The 20,782-nt window shown below is 40.9% G+C and overlaps 1 protein-coding gene across 4 annotated transcripts in view; it reads left to right on the top strand.

The window, feature by feature from the left end:
* CCDC148 (coiled-coil domain containing 148) overlaps positions 1-20,782 on the top strand; it is a 137,502-nt gene that overhangs the window by 104,145 nt on the left and 12,575 nt on the right. For all 4 annotated transcript variants that reach the window (XM_025186537.2, XM_075933433.1, XM_075933434.1 and 1 more), the window contains 2 exons: positions 3,538-3,678; positions 12,303-12,421. In XM_025186537.2, coding sequence (XP_025042322.2) covers positions 3,538-3,678; positions 12,303-12,421 — 260 coding nt within the window. The remainder of the gene's footprint in view (positions 1-3,537; positions 3,679-12,302; positions 12,422-20,782) is intronic.

Here is a 20,782-nt window from a genome sequence, read left to right as displayed (position 1 = left end):
ACCTGAGAGATTCCGCTGCCTGAAGCAATGTGGTGGGAGAAGGAAATGGGAGAAGTAACAGGGACCATGAAGAGGGGAGAACAAAGAATGAGTTTATGAGCGCTCAGAATGCTTTATCCTTTAATTCCTAGTTTATTTGCAAAAACAATGAGGAGTCCTGTGGCACCTTAGCATAACCCCACCCTTAACAGATTTATTATGGCATAAGCCTTTGTGGATAAAACCCCCAATATCAGATAAAAGTAGGTTATTTATTAACCTCTTCCACCAATCCCTTCCACCTAACCCCAACACATCCTTTCTCCACCAAAACGTTTCAGTATTCCAGTCCCAAGCTTTGGCTGGGAAATGCACAACATTCACCCTTGTGTGCTCCTTTTCCTTCCAGAGTCAATATTTGCAGGGGCTAGTACCCCCTCCGTGTTTCCCCGCCACCTTGGATCAAGCTTTGGGGAGGCCTCCTTCACTTTTCTTGTCCTCTGGCTTCTCCTGATGCTCTCACTGATAGCCATTCAGTGTGTCAGCATTGAAAACTCTATTAATAGAGATATGGGCAGAACTGAGATTGCCTTCATGGATAGGTTCTTTGATCTATAGATAATTACAGAGCTGGTTAAACCTGCTAAGCAAAAGTGAGGGCTCTGTGTGTTATCCCACATTTCCCCTTCCAGGTTTCTGACTGTTTTCCCCAAAATTAATAGGATACCATTGATGCCTAGAAACATTCCCTGAAAATTTAGAATTGATTAAATGTACAGTTTCAGTGTTACAATACAGACATACAGAAATGCCATCAAATTAAATGTAGTGCCTCACTTTGCTTGGCCAATAGTTACGGTGACCATAAATGGGGACACGTGATATAAGGGCCCTACCATCAATCAAACACTAGTCACACCTCCTGAATCGTTTTCCACCCCAGGGAGTAGTAATTCTGGGGTCAAGATGGACACATGGCCCTCCAACCATCCTATAGCAATAGGGATGGGTTTGGGCCCCATAGGACTGCCTCAAGAGCAGATTTGACCAATCAGAGGGAGCACTGGGGAAAGGTGATTGGTCCAGAAGTGGGTCATGTGAACCCTCTAAGAACTCCTCCCACCACTCTCTACCAATCGGGATGGGTTTGGGACCTATAGGAGGTGCTGATGTGCTGTGTGAAGGTGATGTGTTGTGCGTCTAGGGGCAGGTATGTATGACAGTGCTGTGCCTGTGGACAGTGTTTTAAATTAAAATTGTATTGTTTCGTATACATTTTGGCTGTGACTTCAAATTGGCTCAATTTACAAGATTGAAAAAGGTTTTTCTTAACTACCAGTGCTGCACTACCAGTGCTGCACATTTCAGATCAGAATGAGTTATCAAGACAGATGTATTATTCTCCAAATGCAGGAATGTTTATGTAGCAGACTGATTGGATAACAGTAGTTGTTGAAAAAGCATGTGGTGGTGAAAAAATTCACTTTTTAATCTTCTGGTTTCTCTGGTTATGTGCTAGAATCAGTAAAATTAAAAAAACATTCAAGATCCATTTACCTAAGGCTCAGTGAACTCTGAAGTTAATGAAAATGGATGGCACATTGCATGGTCTTTACAGGTTGTAAGGGAAGACTAGCAAAAGCTTTTTGAAATTATTATGCTTCATCAATCCAAATGGATAGATAGTTACTTAAGTTTAGTGTTCATCAAAAAATGTACAAATTTAAACTAAATTAATTGTAAACCATACTGTTTTAGGTTTAGCCTCTCTGAGATTTGTTTTATGTAAGTTGCTCATGTTTAAAACCTCATAAAAGGACTGTGAATAAAACTGGTGATTTTTGCTTGGCATCTGTAATGAGCAAGTTTTTCCTTGGCCTTGCACAAATGCAACTTTTTACATAATTTAGTTTTACCTCAAGTGCTTATGTATGTATTCTAAGCTACCTTTAAAATGAGTAGATTTCAGTATAGGAAATTATGCAGCCTTTTTCTCCATTATAAAGAAACATTGCTGTGATAATTGAGAAAGGAATGTAAGGCTTCATTTGTTTGAAGACAAAATAGCTTTAAACTGTTTTTGTTCCTAGATCTGCAGCAGTGTTTCTCAAATCTCTGCCTTCTTCCAAGGCAGGCACTGGTCACTAGTACAGACCAGTGCGATCCTCTGGGTGGCTTTGCTGAGCCCCTCGGCTGATAGCTCTGGGCGCTGTGGTTCTAGTAGGGGGCTGAGAGATCATGGGGGCTCCACACTCAGGACATTTCAAGTGGCTGTGAGGGTCTTTGCCACCTGCCCCAGCCAGGGCCGGGACCCCCTGCCGGGCAGAACAAGGCTTTGGAAGGCAGAAGAGGGAATTTCCAGGGTCCTCTCCCCACAAACCTCCTCTGCAACACCACTTTCTAGCCTTGCTCCCCAGCTGGCCCCTGGCCTGGAGACCCCCAGACTCAAAGCGAACTAGCATTGCACCCGGTCTGTCCTGCACAGACACGTCCCAGTCCCTGCCTTTGCTGCAAGGCTTTGCTCCTGGTTCCACTGTGGATGGGCCCTGGTTGCCTGAGGACTGTCCTGGGTGTGGGTCTCTGCCACTCCCTGAGGCAGGTTTCACACGCAGCTGAGTTCTGGGAATGCAGCAAAGGTTCCTGTACCTTTGCTGTGGGAAAATGCCTCTTCCCCCTTCAGTGCTTCTGGGCCATTCACACTTAGCCTCCTCAGGAGCACAGGTCCCAGGACCTTGGGGGTCAGATGGCACCAGGCCTCTGAGCAGTGTGGCCCCTGCATTTGCATCTTTCAGGAAGGGAGGGGAGGAATTGGCAGAGGATGCTTCTATTGGCCAGATTCCATGCACTGCCCTTTCTCTTCTGCCCCCCACAGGCACTTTCTCAAGGCTTTCCCCTTTGTTACCATTGGCCAGATTCTGACCAATGGGAGCAAAGGGGAAAGACTCCAGGAAGTGCTGCGAGGCTGTTCCCCCAGTTGGGGGAAGGGAAATGGAAGTGCATTTTGTCCTCGCAAGCCGCATCCAGCAGGGAGTCTTGGGGTTTTCACCCCCACCTTCCGATTTCCAGGACATTTCACTCCTTTATGGAGACACCAGGACAGGAGATTTAAAATCGGGACTGTCTCGGAAAATCCGGGACATATGGTCAGTGTACCAGTAGTAGTAGTAGAAGTAGCCGCTGTAATATAATTATTTAAAATAATGTGTGGTAAATAGTAAAATTAAAAGGTGAATATACCGTGTAAGAGAAGGAGTAATATTTTTAAAGCACCTATATGACATAAGATTCTCAAGCACGTTTTCAAAAGTGACTGAGGCATTTAGGAGGTCAAGTCTCATTTAGTCTCTAACTTTTCATGGTGGATTTTTTTCTTAAATAGTACACCAATGAATGGAGAAGGACTGACTTTTTAGTAAGTGGAAGTAATGTTTTTTAAATAACAGTACATTGTTGTTTGAATCAGAAAACCTGATAAACAGATTATTCATGTTTCTTCACTATATTCAGTTTTCATGGCCACAATGTTACACTTACTGTGTTATGGGAATCTCACTTCAGGTTCTACAGTGGAGAGCACACCAGCAGGAGACAGCCAGATTGGAAGCTGCAATAGCTGCCAGAAGAAAAGAAAAAGAAGATGAAAAAGAAAAGATACAGAAAGAAAAGGAAATGATTCAGAGAGCAGAGGATAAAGAAAAAGTATGGGAAATGTGGTATTTGAATGATTTACTATCTAATGGTTTTTAAAAGCTTTAAGTAATCTCTATCCATTATATTATTGTAAATAGTCTTTTTGGTATTAGTACAGAGATTAGTAAGTGGTTGGTGGAATTTTGCCAAAACCTGTTTTAGTTTTAAAGCTGTATGTACTTGAATGGTAATTGTGCTACTTTATTATTTTTCTAAACTAATATAGGAATATATTTTGTGGCTTCCACACAGTTATAAGGAAAATCTGTGCAGAGAAACTACTGCATTTCTGTCTTACAGATTTATGCTGTTGAATAATATGCCAAAGACTTCTTAAGTGAGCAAAACTGCAGCAAGATATGCTGCATTGCAGCAAATGAGCCTCACAATATATTGGCTACAGTGTAGCACATTGCACTTAGAACTGCACAGGGAACTTACAAATAGGCTTCCAAGAACAGGTGCACATAATAGTACCTCTTTCATGGCAACAGACATCTATATATCCACCTTTCAAAGCAGTCATTTGACTGACTGGGATGTACATGCAATGTAGTAGCCTTATTGATCCTGGGATGTTAGACAAGATGGTGAGGTACTATATTTTATTGGACTACTGTTAGTGACAGAGAGTAGCTTTTGAGTTTATACAGAGCTCTTCTTCACATCTGCAAAATGTATTCAGAGTGTCACAGCTAAGTAAAGGTGCAACAGATTTTTTTAGCATAAGTTGTTAATACATATTTCAAGGTGAAGTAGCCAATTAACACCTCTCGGTCAAGGTTTCCTCAAAGGAAACGTGCACAGCACTTTCAAGAGATGAGCCTGGGAGCTTTAATTCATAACTTCTCTAGACACTAACAATCATGGACTGTGTAGAAGCATGGAATGAAGGTTTATTACAACAAACTGTAATCCAGTTAACCACCTCTCACCTCTCCCCAGCTTTCGCCCCTCCCCTTCACTTGGAGAGGTGTTAACAGGCCACTTTATTTTTCATGGTCCCTTGAAATATGTGTAAATTACTGATGCTGAATAATCTGTTCCACCTTGTATCCTTCTGTGACAATCTTAAGTATCAGGTATCAGAGGGGTAGCCGTGTTAGTCTGAATCTGCAAAAGCGACGAGGAGTCCTGTGGCACCTTATAGACTAACTGAAGTGTAGGAGCATAAGCTTTCGTGGGCAAAGCTTGCATCTGACGAAGTGGGTCTTTGCCCACGAAAGCTTATGCTCCTACACTTCAGTTAGTCTATAAGGTGCCACAGGACTCCTCGTCAATCTTAAGTATGTTTACACTGCGTTTAGCCACTGAGTGCCTGGGTCTTGCCAACTGACTCAAGCTCCCAAAGCTCTGGCTAAGGCTGTTTCATTACATTCTAGATGTCCTTGCAGCCCAAACCCTGGGACCCTCCTACCTCACAGGCTCCTAGAGCCTGGGCTGCAGCCCTTGCCTCAGTGTCTACACTGCAGTGAAACAGCCTCTAAGTCTTAGTTTACAATGACAATTGAACGACAAAGCTTTTGCCATTCACAAGTGCTTAAATCTTCCTCCCTCCCTCCCACTATGACAAAAGCTTTGCCTCAGCAAGTACTAGCTCTCCTGCTGAGAAACCAAACACTGCTAATAGGGGGTGGAAGTTTTTTGTAGGCAAAAGTGCCAACAAATAAGTGTTTGTACTGCCTGACTTTTTTAGCCACACGGCTTGCTTGATACAGCCATGTTGCTAAAAGCTGTGTAGTGTAGAGTCTGTAAACATACATACCCTAAATTAGTCTGAGTTCCTGGAGTCCAAGTCAGCTGGCAGAGGCCAGCCACCAATTTCTAACTGCAGGGTAAACATATCTTCTGAGTACATTTCCCAGATCTGAAGCAGAGCTTTGTGTAACTTGGAAAGTTTTTCTCTCTCCAACAGAAACTGGTCCAATAAAATATATTACCTCACCTACCTTGTCTCTGTTGGCAAATAACATTGTTCTAACTAAAGTCCAAACTGTACTTTGTGGGGAAACTTTGCAGAATAAGTTTTTTTACTACTTATAGAAACTTCTGCTTATATGTCACATATTAGCTGTACTTCTGTATACTAGCTTTTATTATTAATGTAATTTATACAAAAAATAGGAAGCTTTTGGTTTTGAAAATTTACCTTTTTTTACATTTCTTATTTTGAAATCTTAAACTCAAGAGACTAACACCACATCTGGTTTCTGTGGAATTTATATTAAAGATACATAATTATTATTTCAAATCAGGAATAAACAGAAGGAACAAATTAATATTTATGGATTGATGCTGCAAACACTTCAGCACATGAATAACTTTACTCATGTAAGTTGTTCTATTAATTTCTAAGATATGATACTGTTGCTGCTGATGTGCTTGTAGGATTGACCACTGAAGTGTAGGTTTTTATTATACATTTATTGAGAGCAATGATTTAATGTATGAGGAGGAAATCAGACAGGCAGAATTGTTTCAAAACAGAATATTTCCATGTTGCATATTTGCACAGTTTAGTGTAGTCCATGTACCCTAGTCCACAAGGAGGATTTGTGTTTACAGTTGATCAGCTTGTGGAGAAGGCTGAAAAATGAAAAAATAGTTTTTTTTCTTGGTCCTTAGAGTTCTCTCCTGTATTTACCTTTCGGAACTCTTTGTAACATAATTTAATGGGAATGACCATAAATTCTGGTAATTCCCATTCTGACTAAGAACATGAATGGGGGAGTTAAGCTCCTGTAACCAAATGCCTTTTTCTTCTCTACCTCTATGTTTGAAAACTTCACAGGGGTAGCGGAGTTAGTCGGTACAGGACAAACTTAAAAAACAACAAATAGTATGGTAGCACTAACAAAACATGCAGATGGTATCACGAACTTTCATGGGCACACTTTGTGAAGAAGTGGGTTGTGCCACTAAAGCTCATGATACCATCTATTTGTTTTACCATCTTAGGGTGAGGGATTTATGAAATTGAGTGAAGTAGGAATCCTTTAGTTTATCTAAGAGAAAAGGAAAGCTAATTCTAGGTCTTTAGAAAGTCATCTTATCAACACCTCTTTAGCCCTAACATAGCCTTTCTCTATTGTGTCCAAAGATGTTTCCCCATCTCTTATCTACAGTTCATTATCATGTCTGTGTGGCTATAGCAACAATTCCACACAGGAGTATTTGAATAAGAGTACCACTTATAGGAAAGTGCCAGTCTTTGTGTCCCATATGGACTCTACTCCTGGAAGATTTTTACACTTTCAGATCTCCAGGTGCACCTTAGGTCTCCCCTTTCTTTTAGACTGGGCCTCATCTGTTGAGGTGGTGATGGACTTGATTTGCATGAAAACGAGTAATCCTTTTGTGCTCACATACAACATGTATCTAGTTTCCTTCATAGCTGGTTACAGAGGTAGTATGGATTTGTCTCTTCAATTCCCTCATCAATTTTCCATTGCTATTAAATATAAATTATTCCCAGACCCTGTTCTTTCTGTCACACTACCTGTAAAAATTGATTGAATGTAATGACTAAAGAGACTGGAATGTAGTTAGTGTAACAAGGGGACGAAAGCACCTGAAAAAATATTTTCTCTCTCATCTCATATCCTTGCAAACTTTTTCTTTTATTTTGGGAACTTATCATTTTCAGCTGTGGTTATGAGGTCATATTTAAAAGTATTTAAAATATACACTTTGAGCCAAATCCTGGTCCTGTTGAAATCCATATAAGTTTTGCCTTTGACTTCAATGAGACAGGATTATGTATACACTATGTAGGCATGTTCTAGTCATTATTATTTTAAGCATATATCAAAAATGTACAAGTGGAATTTTTTCAAGATTCCTTAGACTGTGAGGTTCCTGCTTTCTTTCATATTGGATCTGGCAGATGTTTTCTGATATTTGTTCCCAGAGGCTAGGTTATTATTGTTTCTAGGTATTGGTTTAGTCTTTTTAAATTACAGACTTCTGCCAGCATAATTGTTGGTTACAGCGATTAAAAGCCATGATCCCTGACTGACATCAGAAGAAGCTCCTAGTATAGATGCAAAGCTGTATTTATACCAATTTTTCCACTTATGAGGAATGGTTTTTACTATACCAGTACAAAGTACAGTAAAACTCCTGATGGTCCGGTACTCCTGATGGTCCGGCATCATCAGGAACCCGGAAGTGCTCCAGGCAGCTGGACCATTGGAGCTACTCTGCCCCCAGGTTCCCCGATTCAGCCGCTGCTAAAACTGACCAGCGGCTGAAACAGGGACGCCTAGGGCAGAGCAGCTGGGGCGCTGCCGGGTTGGTCCCATAACGCTGCCCCTCGGGGCTGCAGAACCCAACCCGGCAGCGCCCCAGCTGTCCCCGATTCAGCCGCTGCTGAAACTGACTAGCGGCTGACTCCAGGAAGCCTGAGGCAGAGCTGCTCTGCCCCGGGCTTCCTGGAGTCAGTCCCTGATCAAGTCAGCTGCTGCTGAAACTGGGGACACTTGGGGCAGAGCAGCTGGGGTGCTGCTGGGTTGGTCTCGCAGCGCTAAGGGTTGGCGCTACCAGACCAACCCGGCAGCGCCCCAGCTGCTCTGCCCCAGGCATCTGGATTCAGCCGCTGTTGAAACTGACCAGCTGCTGCCTCCAGGAAGCCCGGGGCAGAGCAGCTCTGCCTCGGGCTTCTTGGAGTCAGCTGCTGATCAGTATCAGCAGCAGCTGACTTGGGATACCTGGGGCAGAGCAGCTGGGGTGCTGCCAGGTTGGTCCAGTAGCTTTGAGGAGCGGCGCTGCGGGACCAACCCGGCAGCAGTCCAGCTGCTCTGCCCCAGGCGTCCCCAAGAGCAGCTGGGGTGCTGCCAGGTTGGTCTCGCTGCAACAAGGGTCGGCGCTACTGGACCAACCCGGCAGCATGCCGGCTGCTCTGCTGCAGGCGTCCTCGATTCAGTCGCTGCTGAAACTGACCAGCAGCGGCTGAATCAGGGACCCCTGGAGCAGGGCCGGACTATCGGAAGGGGGGGCTATGAGGGGTCTGGGGTGGCATCTCCCCCACCCCACCCCAGACCCCTCATAGCCCCCCTTCTGATAGTCCGGCAAATCTGATAATCTGCCACCCCCTGGGTCCTAAAGGTGCCGGATTATCGGAAGTTTACTGTACAGCTTTGCTGGTACAGTTGTGTTCACACTAGGAGCACTTTGCCAGTAAAAATGGCCTGTGTGGGGGTAAATGAGTATACTATATGCAGCCATTATAAAAATTGTATTTGCTTTCTGATTCCCTGCCAGCAGAATGCCTCTTTAGTATTCGTAGTTTACCACTAGTTTAGGATGCAATGTGAAGAAATTTCAATTGACATTTCAGGGTGATCTGACTACTCTCTGGTGCCCTTGGCCATCTTGTTTTTATTTTCTCCGATATCACACAAGAAGTGGTTGAATTATTGGGTAGGTTGCATCACATTTTTAGTTACAGTCTAGTTTTGCTTTGGTTTTATTTGAAATTTTTCAACTGTTGATTAATATGTTTTAGTTTGTTTTTCCTATCAGTTTTTACTTAGGTGGTGTTGCACAGTGGCAGGTGGGCATAAAACCACAGTGTAACAGGAAAAGAAGTGGGGGAGGGAAGAAAGGATTCAATTGTAATTCATTGGTAATGTCACTTCTATATAGCTACCTGGATCATGGAGCAATCTTCACTCCTCCTATGAACCAAGTACATACAGCTAAACAAAACTGTTCAGCATTTATACAAGTTGGACCTCCCTGGTCCAACACTCTTGGGACCTGACCAGTTCCAGATGAGGGATTTTGCCAGATCAGGGGAGGTCATATCTGGTTCCCTTGCTACCAGCCCCCCAACCCTGGACCAGCTGCTGGCCTCGCTGCTCTGTCTGTCCCTCTTTCCTTCCCTGCTGTGCCAGGCAGCCCAGCTGCAACCCAGCTCCTGGTCCCTCCGCACAGCATAGCTGAGATGCACTGACTCCTGGTTCTGCCGGGCAGCCCCTTTGCAGCATGCAGGGCAGCCCAGCTGTGGAGAGCCCAGCTGCTAGCCCTCCTTTGGGACTCTTATGGTCCTTTATGGATGTTCCAGAACCAGAATGTTGCCAAACCAGGGAGTCCTGGTTTAGAGGTTCAATGTGTACTGAAATAGAGCACATCCACTATCTGATGGTATTGATATCCTATGTTGCAGATGTCTTTCAATGCTGGATCCTGAAGGGAGGCTCCCTTCATTGTTGACGGCGTGTTTTTGTTGGTAAACATGCCACATGGTAGCAAAACTGTCCGTGATCCACAAGGTTATAAAATATGTCTGCTTACTACACCGATTGTACTTCCGTTGATACGTTGAATGTTCCCACACCGTGAAGAACTGGTAAAATGATATTAAATCCATGTATTCTTACTTGACACACTCAATACAGTGTATATTGCACAGTGTAGTCATATATATTACAATGAACTAGTCCCAGATTTTTTTCATGTTCAAATATTATATTTTCAAAAATATACCATTGACCCTAATTACATTTCATGAGGATTTTTTTTTCCTTAGGCAGGTCTGTGGAATTCAAGGACATTAATGAAATAAGGAGAGATTTTATTTAATAATAATTATAAGTATGTCAAGTAATTAATACAAATACTATAATAACCAGAGTTGTATAGTTGTCCTTGGTTTTGTATTGTGCATATAAAATGCCCTAAATAAAGTTATGGTTTGTTGTTTAAATTGTAACCCTTTTGTGTGGGAAACTGGGATTAGCGAAATATCAACATTTTCTGGAAATCACTTTTTCTGAACCACAGCCTCTAAACTAAAGGATTGCTTATTGAGATGTAATAGCTCATTTTGAAGGGAATGATGTTGTGACTGTCATTGCAAACTGGAGTCTCCTACAAAAGCCTGAAACTAGTATGTTTCCGTAACAGGTAATTTATTACCTTTATTGCCATTTCATAGAGGTTCTGTTGCAAGGAATGGTCACCTAAACACTTTCCTTTTTTAAGTAAGTGCTCTCCTCACTAGGGATTGGGCATGGGAAGTGGTGAATTTTGAGATTTATTCCTTTTTTATTTGGGGACTGGATATAGTTCTAAATGAATAAAATTAATTTCAAATGTTTTAGTTATAAGGGCTTTAAAAATTCTATAGTAACTAAAAGTTTGTGAACCAAGTTTTAGGGAAATTCTGTGGAGCTCCTAAGATCCATGACTGGAGTTATTTCGTGTATTTCTTTTATGGAGTTCTTTAAAAACACAGAACTTAGCTCTTTCTTGCACTGAAGTCCATAGCAAAACTCCCTTTTGCTGATGAATCTCATGAAGTCTCAGAATATAAGATTAAATAGATATACAGATATATATAAATTTTACATGGAGAGTTCTCACAGTGAAGTGGATGAGAGGACAAAGCTAAAGTTATTTTGGATTCCTTAACTCTGTATTTTCATACTTTTATTATGTTTTAAATGCACTCTTTATTTTGATTATCCTTTTGTTTTATAAAGATGTTACGAGTTAAAGTTTTCCTTCATTAAATTGTTGATTCATATTTACAATTTTAATTTCAGCATATGTCAAAGGCATACGCAGAAGGTAGTTGTTGCTATTGAACAGTGGTTTTCAAGATTATTGTTACCATAGAACGGTGGTTTCAGGGGTCTACATACTATGTCTAAGATTTGAAAATTGTAGGGATTTGCAAATGAAAAATATACTGATTTTTCAAACCACTGGTCTCAAGTGTTAATGCAACAACAGACTATGGTCTACTAACACCTCTGTGGATCAGACATTATTATCCTGTTAGCCTTTGACTAGGACAAAATAATATATCCAGAATTACTAAATGCTGTTCAAAGAGACATGGGGGAGGGGAGTAAAGTAATATCTTTTATTGGACCAACTTCTCTTGGTAAAAGAGGCAAGCTTTTAAGCTTATACGGAACTTGTCTTCATTCAGTAAAAAGCATGCTAATTTTCAGCACCATTGAAATTCCAGTTCTGTACCTAAATTTGCAAATGTATCTGTTCCAAAGCAGTGTCAATGAGGACATGTCTGACACTCCAAGCAGCTGAAGAAAGCCCATCTAACTTCTCTGATTGTTTCATGGGATGTCTGCTTTCTGTAATTGCTATTGCTGGGTAGATCGGATGAAAAGGGCTATAGTAATTTTTAAAAATTACACACTGCTAATTCTATTTGTGATAGCTCTCATCTGATATTCCTTGCTTCTCCCATGGATGACTGCAACTTAGAGTTACTTCTGATAGCAATCAGAGCACCCCATTCCCAGGTTGTGAGTACTTTGTTTCCTTGCCCACTGGTAGGAGAGCAATAATGCTGCCTGGAATTGCTGTTTAGGATGGAAGAAGAAAGGACTGCAGGAAACACACCAGTTAATTTTTCTGTTTATAAATAGGGGTTCCACAAAGCTCACTTTTGCACCTACTAAATCTTAAAAGAAATTTCTGCAGCTTCATGTTTTGAGAGTAGCTTGTGAATGTTTCCTGTCAACATAGGCAAATATGCTATTCTAAAACTTACATATTATTATAAAACTCAAGATGTCAGGCTTTCCCTGTCATGATCCTTGCCTTGCTGGCCTGTTTCTTTGTTTTGTAAGTGTTTTGTTCATTCATGCAAATTGCAGGTGAGAAAATACTGGGCTGAAAAACAACGCAAGTGGCAAGATATGGAAGAGAAAGATCTACAGCGTCTAGCAGAATTAAAGAAATTAATGATTGAACAAGCAACAAAAGATAAAGAAAGGTATTAAACAATTCCCCTCCCTCCAAAAAGTGAATAGATGATCAACAAGCAGGAATGAGTAACTCTCCTGATCTGATTTGTTTAATTGCCCCCAACTTAGCATACATTGTTGTTGTTTAATTTCCCATTATGCAGTGATTCCCAGTCTATAATCCAGTTTTAACTGTATGGTAGAACCCAATACTAACACAGTTCTCTGGACCAATTTGTTTATACGTACAAACAAAACCATATTAAAAAGGCTTTATACTAGTGTGAACTGCAAAATGTTGCAGCTAGAACAGGATTCCATAATTTATAACTGAGTCCTTTGGCTCCATTGTACTTTAGTGTAGGCAACAACTTTCATTCCTTCATCTCATAGAACTGTTTCCAATCTATCTGATAGACAGGTAATGGGAGACATTTACATATAATTGATTTCCAGTCTTGAAGATACATTATTTATTATATACACATTTGTGGCTTATATTTTCAAAAGTGACTAGTAACTTCGATTTTTTTTTTAGGGTGGTCAACTTTAGGCACTCACAAAGCAGGAAGTGTCAGATTTTCAGAGACTGTTTCAGTACCAATATGCTGAAAGCCAGGGTGACATCCTTTTTAGGAGTTCCAAGTTGGATGCCCAAGAATTATGACACCCAAAATGACTAGTTACTGTTGAAAATTTAGTCTTTGTCTTTATATACACAGCATTGTATTTACAATATGAATCTTGATATTCATCTATGATACTATGCCTTGTCAAAGAAAGGTTTTTGGGAGATCTCGGTAGATTCCCCTATCCAAGAAGATTATTTTAGAATTTTCAACATAGAGAAAAAAGAGCATCTTGGTTATAGTTACTCCACAATTTGGAATCAGTGTAGTTCAAAATGAGAAAAGAAAATATGTCTGACATGTATTGCAATTTATTAGTTTGATATTGACAACACTGCTTTTAATGGCCTCTGTTGATGAGGGGTCCTGTCCATTTTCTGGAATGGGAAGAAAGCAAGGGGCCAGTTTAAAACCAGGCTATTTATCCAAATACCCTTTTTTTGTCTGTTGGTGACTAAGGAATTCAATTTGAATTAGTGTATACTCACCTTTCCAGGGGTCTTGCTTCCCTGGAGATGCTAAAATCTGAGTGAATTTGTCCAATTATGTCCTTGTCCTCTCCCCGCATTCTCCTGTTTATCCTTCCTATGAAAATTAAAACAATTTCACAGTAAGATGCAATTGCATTTTCAATACAATGAACTCTAAATGTGTTAAGTTAAACTTTATTGAATTAGTTTTATTTCAATAAATTTCATTCCAGATATTGTCAAGCTGTCACAGTATGAACACTCTTCTGTTCTCTGTTCCACATCCTCAGTGGTCTTTACTTATGCATATTTATTTGCCACCTCTTTAACACACCAGCAATGGCCTTTCATTTAACTCACTTCACTGAAGCCATTAATCTTGTACTTTACCTAAGGCCATGAATGTTTGAGATTGAGATCCAGTTGAAATTACTGCCTGAGGCTATTTAAGGGTCAAGGGCAGAGACTGTATTCTGTTTTCTAGTTAAAAAAAACCACACAGAAAAACAAGGTGAATGTGTAAAAATGTGTGAACTTCAGGCCTGCTGCCAGGGAGAGAGCAGGAAAAGAGGGTAAATGCCCATGTCCAGTGATTCCAAAAGACCTGGGCTTCCCAGCTGTCACTGTCACAGTAGTGACAGCAGCAGTGACCGGAGCCCCAGGCACTTTAAATCACTGCCAGTATGCTGCACTGTATGCTTGGGGCGGCTCTAAGGGTTGGGAAGGGGTGCAGTCTGGGTGGCACTGACAGCTGGCTGCTCTCAGCTCCAGCCTTTCCGCCTGAGGCTCTGCCCCTTCCAGAAGCATGGAGCTGGCTCTCTCCACTTTCCAAGGGGCCTGACATGGCTGTTGGCCCCCCTGGTTAACTCTGTGCCAAAAGAATCCTTGTACAATGGGGTGATCCTCGCAAAGGCAGTGGTGTCAGCGATACAACCTGATTTCAGTGATAGGACAGTATGAAACAGCCACAGTAACACACTAGAATCTAGTATGTACGAGCAATTTACTACCCATTACAAAAGATAGATATGCAGTGCATGAGTTATTTGCTAATGTGTTTTTAAAAGCTATAGATATTTGGTTGTACATCATCATACAGTAGGAGAGGATTATGCTAATAACTTATATAAAATAAACAAATGTCACAATTCGGTAAAGAAATAATAGCGGTGAGATTATGAATCAAAAGTAAGTAAATCTTTACATTTGCTAGACTTGTCATACTATACAAAATAAAACAGCGTAAGGAAAGGAAAAGCTACTGACTGTTTGCTGAGAATACTCATTCTTTAGAGTTGCATATTGCTTTTCATCTTCAGACTTCTTCACAAACGTTAATGAAAGAGAAAAAGAGAGGTGTTACTGTTGTTAGGTACTGTAGGACTTCATGTGCTATAGTATGTCAAGCTAAAATGAAATCCATGCCCCAGTGATATAGTCAAAGGTCAAGAAGGCTATGTCTAGGAACATGTCCGCTTTTTCGAAAAAAATGTCAGAAAAGTGGATGTGTTTTTTCGGCATCCCTGTAAACCTTGTTTTATGAGGTAGAAGGGATATTCCAGAAGAGGGTTTTTTTCTGAAATTTGGCCTCTTTCAGAAGTAAATTGGAAGATGATGCGCAATTTGCGTACTTCAAAATGTATTTCTTTTTCTGATTTATCTTTGTAGTGTAGACATAGCCTATGTTGTGAAGACATAGGTATGTGCTTAATTAAAGGCAGCAGTAATTCTAGAGTCTTTGTAGAACTGGGCTTTAAAAAACTAAGAATAGAGGCAATAAAGCAATACAGTACTAGACAGACACAACATAGCAAATGGTCGTTACATGTATCATGTTTTCCTGATCTAATATATTTGTATTAGATTTTTAAGGAGGAAAAGAAAGGTGTTTGGATTATTTGATTTGTTGATAAAAAAAAGGCACTAAAACAGGAATAGGCAAATGGGTTGGGAACAGGTAGGTAGCCTTACATTTTTTAACAAAAGTTACCTGAATTAAGGATAAAACTGAGCTATTGGGCCTACCAAATTATCATTGAGAAGAAGGGCTAGATAGGTCTTTTTCATTTCAAACACGGACCATCCTGCCAATATGTTAAAACTGTTCCAGAGGATTACTTGTGTGCTGTAACTGTTTGTGTTGCAAAGCAGGAATAAACCAAATGTGCAGCTTCTTTGTGTTACGAGAGTGTGCCAGTGAATCTGACCATAAATAAGGTTTTTTTTTTTCCTCCTAATAACTAAGTACCTTTGGAACTTATTGAAGTTATAAGTTCTGACTTTATGAAGAAATGTAAAATTATTGCTACACTATTTAAAACTTAAAGTCCCTGTTGTGGAACAGTGACAGTTATTCCTACTTCATGTGATAATTTTGTATTTTGATAGAAAATCAAAGTGTAATTCACTGCAGCAGACTGCTGAATCATTGTTCGAAGCTCTACATTTTTGATGATTGTTCTGCACAAGTGCTCTAAAAAGACCGGAAAGTAAAGGAATGTAAAAGAGACTATAGAACAATAGTGCACAGCTATTGATATCTAAGCTTTAATAGTCTTTCATTTTTAAGGAGGACTGTAATGTAGCTTTTTTTTTTATTTTTTTTATATAAGTACAGGCAGTCTCCGGGTTACATGGATCCGACTTCAATCGGATCCCTACTTACAAACGGGGTGAGGCAACCCCGCACTAGCTGCTTCCCCCCAGCAGACCAGGGAGACGCGAAGCTAGCGTTCCTCCCCCCCCCCCCAGCAGACCAGGGAGACGCGGAGCAGCTTTTCTCAGCAGACACCTCAGCTTGAGAATAAAGGACTGAGGGAAGTGAGGTGTGGGAGAATAAAACTGATCTCTGGAGAAATGTTTGGCTAGAGCTTCCCCTACAATTTGTACCAGTTCCGACTTACATACAAATTCAACTTAAGAACAAACCTACAGTCCCTATCTTGTACGTAACCCGGGGACTGCCTGTAATAGAGTCTGTTGCATGGTACAATGAGAAACCATAAATACAGGAACCTAATAAGAAAAATGTTGAAAGTATAGGCTGAGTTGCATACATATGTGTGCCTACATTTGGACAGAAAAAATCTGTGTTTGTCTATACATCTGAGTTAAATGTGCATGTGAGCGGGGTGGGGGGGGGGTGGGAGGGGACAGGTTATACTTACAGACACTGAATGGTATTGTTCTCAATAGGTAGTTCTATTGAAACCAATAGGAACCACTTGTGATATAATGAGTTATTCAATATCAACAAGGGTATTGCCATTTGGCCTTTTGAACGTGCAAATGGGTACTGGTATGTGCAAATACTGTATCAATTTCCCTGTGTGCACACAGGGCCGTATCCTCAGCTCATGAAAATTGTCATAATTCTTTCTTCTTGCTTCAGTTGACAGTTTACACCAGTTAAGTATTTGGCCCAACCATTTTGTAGATGCCAGCAAGAGGCTTCTTCTGGAAAACTTCGCCTAACACGTAACATCTTTTAGGCCCCAGGCATCCAGTGACTTGGCAAGGTCATCAGTGTCATATATGGAACCATTTTCTGGGCTTCTGTCCTTTTGTCTAACAACCATATAAACATTACATGTTCCCATAGCACAAACAACCTATTTATTCTAATCACAGTAACAAACAATAACTGATTATAGTCTGTGGAAAAAAACTTGAAATACGAACATTTTAAGAGTTCTGTTAAAACTTTTATAATAAGCATGTTAGTATTTTTCTCTTGAATAATTTTGAGACAGTGTTTGAAAGCAGAATTTTAATGAAATTATGCTTACCAGAAATTGCATAAGTATATACCCACAATACTTCAAAAGGTAGCTCTGCTGAAACTAATTAGCTACATTAATTTGTCACCTTGTTGCTTATTAAAATTGTTATTTACTGGGATATTTAAAGTCAAAATTCAGTATTAAAATATTATAATTAAAATGTTTTCCTGTAAAATTAAAGTTTACTTTGAAATAACAGTAGTTAGTGTTACTAAATATAATATAGTAAGTAAATCAGAATTATCACAGAAGATACTGTGGATACGGTGAAGTTATAGCAGAAGTGAAACATTTAAAATATAAACTATTAGCAGATGTGCCCAGCATTGCTCAGGTCTTTAACTGAAGTAATTTTTTTTTGTTTTTTGGAAAATAAATGAAAAATGTACATGCTTTATTTCAGTGATTGGGTGGCTTAGGGCAGAGGGTTGGGCGGTATGGGGCGGCTCGAGAGAGGGGACAGTGGCCTCAGGGAAGGGCAAAGGAGGTAGAGGGAGCCTGGGGAAGGAAGGGGGGGGTGCAGAAATCAAGGCAGGTGGGAGGTGAAGGATTCAGGGCAGGAGGTAGGAAGGTGAGGAGCGGGCTTACCGGGGCCATACATGGTGGCAAGAATGATGCTTCTCTGGCAGCAGCTGCTCCCAAGAAACCATAGAAGTGCTCCCTGGCCAGCCGCTCCTTCCAAGGGTCTGGGACTGCACTCATCTGAGGGTGGCTTCTTCCAGGAGGAGAGGGAGGATCCAGGTCTGCACGCTTGTTGGGAGGGGCTTGGGGCTCTTCAGGCTGGCCCCAGCCTGCAGCTGCTCCCCCCCCAACCTGTAGCCTGTTGAGGGGGCAGCCCCAGGCCTGCTTCTGGCCCCCGGCCTGCAGCTGCTCCAAAGGGGGCCTTGATTAGGACAACTGCGTCCCCCGCCCTGCAGCTGGTCTAGCGAGGAACGGTGCTTTGGAGGCTACTCCAGGCTTTCTGTGGCCCCCTTCATTCTGCAGCCCTGTTTGGGGGAGTGATCTGGAGAGCTGGTCAACATCCATGGGCTGCCCCCAGTTTTCAGGGGCTCCTCCCTGCAGCTTGCAGACTGCCTGGCGGGGGCCTATGTTCTGGGGTCTGACTCTGGCCTCCAGTGGCCCCCATGAGGCTTGCAGTCTGTGTGGGGGCAGGTTCTGGGGGCTGCTCCCCAGATTCCAGCAGCCCCTCCCTCATGGCCTGCAGTCTGTCTGGGGGAGGGGCCAGGCTATGTGGGCTGCCCCCTTCCAGCTGCACTCCCTGCAGGCTCTCTAAGGGTACCACGCTCTGTGGGATGTCTCCCCCTCCAGCAGCCCCCTCCAACCTGATCTAGTGGCTACTATCAGTATCACATCCCTCCTCTCTGCCCCTCCCTTTCCATGCTATCGAAAACACCCTTTCCATGCTATCGAAAACAGTCTAATTCCTGGCACTTCCCATTTTCCAGGCAGAACCAAACACTGATCTTTGTTTAAATTAGGGTAAGAGGAAGCTGCATTCCAAATTTGGTTGTCCAAACTACAGTCATCTGAAGAAGTGGGCTCTGCCCACGAAAGCTCATAATACCATCTACATGTTTTGTTAATCAATAAAGTGCTACCAGACCATTTCTTGTTTTTTAAGTTTATCCTGTACAGACGAACTCGGCTACTCCCTGAAGCAAGCTCTTATGGTTTAGGAGGAGTTCTTGAACAAATAGACTAACAGATGGACTCTCAGACAGACACTCTAAAATAGATAGATAAAATATTTATTAAGCTTTTTTAAACTTGAGATACTGTTTGCAACTGAGAATATATTTACAAATTATTAACTCTTCCCTTTTGTGTATGTAGTTTTCATATCTCCACTCTTATCCTCTGACCAAGGAACTAAAGAAGGGTATTTGTGAATGCAACTCCTGACAGGATGCCATGAATAACATGATGATCTTCTTTCCTCTCTCTTCTCATGAGCTAAAAGTGCCACTTCCTCAACACTTTCAGCACTTGCTTGGTCAGAAACCTTGGGCTCGATTCTCTACTGCTTTATACATTACACCAGGCATGTCCAAAGTCCGGCCCGCGGGCCAATTGCGGCCCGTGTTCCAGTTTAATATGGCCCCACAGGTAATTTGGCAATATCTATCTTTTATGGCCCCCAACGAATCCATATGTATTGAGATGAATACATGGTAAAATCTCAGTTAATGTCAGTTGGTCTAAATCAGTTATAAATATATTTGGACACAACATGTATACTTGGTGTTATGTTCCTGTTCATATTTTTTGAACTTAAAAGTTGACAGACAACCTTTATTACCAATAATATGTAATGTATTTTACAATGTTCCTGACATATATTTCAGCTTCCTGGATTTTTTTTTTCATCTGGCCTTCAGATATGAAAGGCAGAGTGATTTAACACCTGTTTAGATTTGTCATCCATGTGACGAAATGAAAAGTATGCCGTTTGCAATAAACTTTGCATAAAATAGTTAATTTGCATTTAATTTTAATGGTTCAAAGAATGTCAGGCAAAATGGTCGGCCCTCACGCATGTTCACTTCATCAAATCTGGCCCTCTTTGAAAAAAGTTTGGACACCCCTGCATTACACAGTAATTTACACCTGGGGAAAGTGAATGCAAAATTCATGTAAGAATCTACCATTCTGATGTGATAGTGTTTCACATTATTTTTATACATATGTAAATGACTGCAGTAAGGGCAAGTCACTTAAAAAGCAGGTCTTGATACATGTCAAGTTTTTGGGTTTTTAGGACATAGTAACTTCCAGTTAATTTTTAATTGCACTGGACTATTTTAAGAACAATTTAGTAATGTGAAGAGTTAAAGCAGCATATATTAGTAAAATACTCATTTTATTATTTGCCATTTTTAATAAAAAACTAAATTTCTTAATTTTTAATAAGAAATTTTCTTGTCATCTCACTTCATGCAAGAAGCAGATTAGGCTTTCACCCTGACACACAAATGTTGCCAAAACCTGTGAGTTTAAACCTATTTAAAATACAGGAATAAGAACAAATATAGAGGGTATCTTGTGCATCGTTGAGTAATATTGTACCGTTTTCTTGAACCGTTTGTAACTGCCTAGTTAACTGGCTGCGTGTTCACAATCCTTTCAAGTTACACTACAAGTTATGCTCTCCTCTGAGTTTGATAAAGTTTTTCTTTTCTAAGAATAGTAGCATAATCTTTGAATCATTAGCTTTTTGAACATTTGCTTTCATACAAATCTTCCCCCAATTTTTTTTCACTTCAAGCAGTGCTTCCTTCTGCATATCCTATCTGTTTGTCCCATGAATGTAGGGGAGGGTAGAGGCTACCTTATGCAGAAAGAAAAAGTGGGTTTCTGCTGTTTTAATGCAATACAATGTAGTAGTTTTGTTTACTTCTGTAAGTAGCAAATTAGAGGACATAATGGATGTTTATTGATTGGAAGGATAGGGAGAGTCCTGTTTTGCTGGCATCTATGGATGTCAAAGCTTATTTCTTTTAAGGCTATCG

This window comes from Pelodiscus sinensis, chromosome 7, assembly GCF_049634645.1.
Source record: "Pelodiscus sinensis isolate JC-2024 chromosome 7, ASM4963464v1, whole genome shotgun sequence".
NCBI classification, from domain to species: domain Eukaryota; kingdom Metazoa; phylum Chordata; order Testudines; family Trionychidae; genus Pelodiscus; species Pelodiscus sinensis.
The sequence above is the reverse complement of the archived record's forward strand: the minus strand, read 5'-3'. Positions and strand labels throughout refer to the sequence as shown.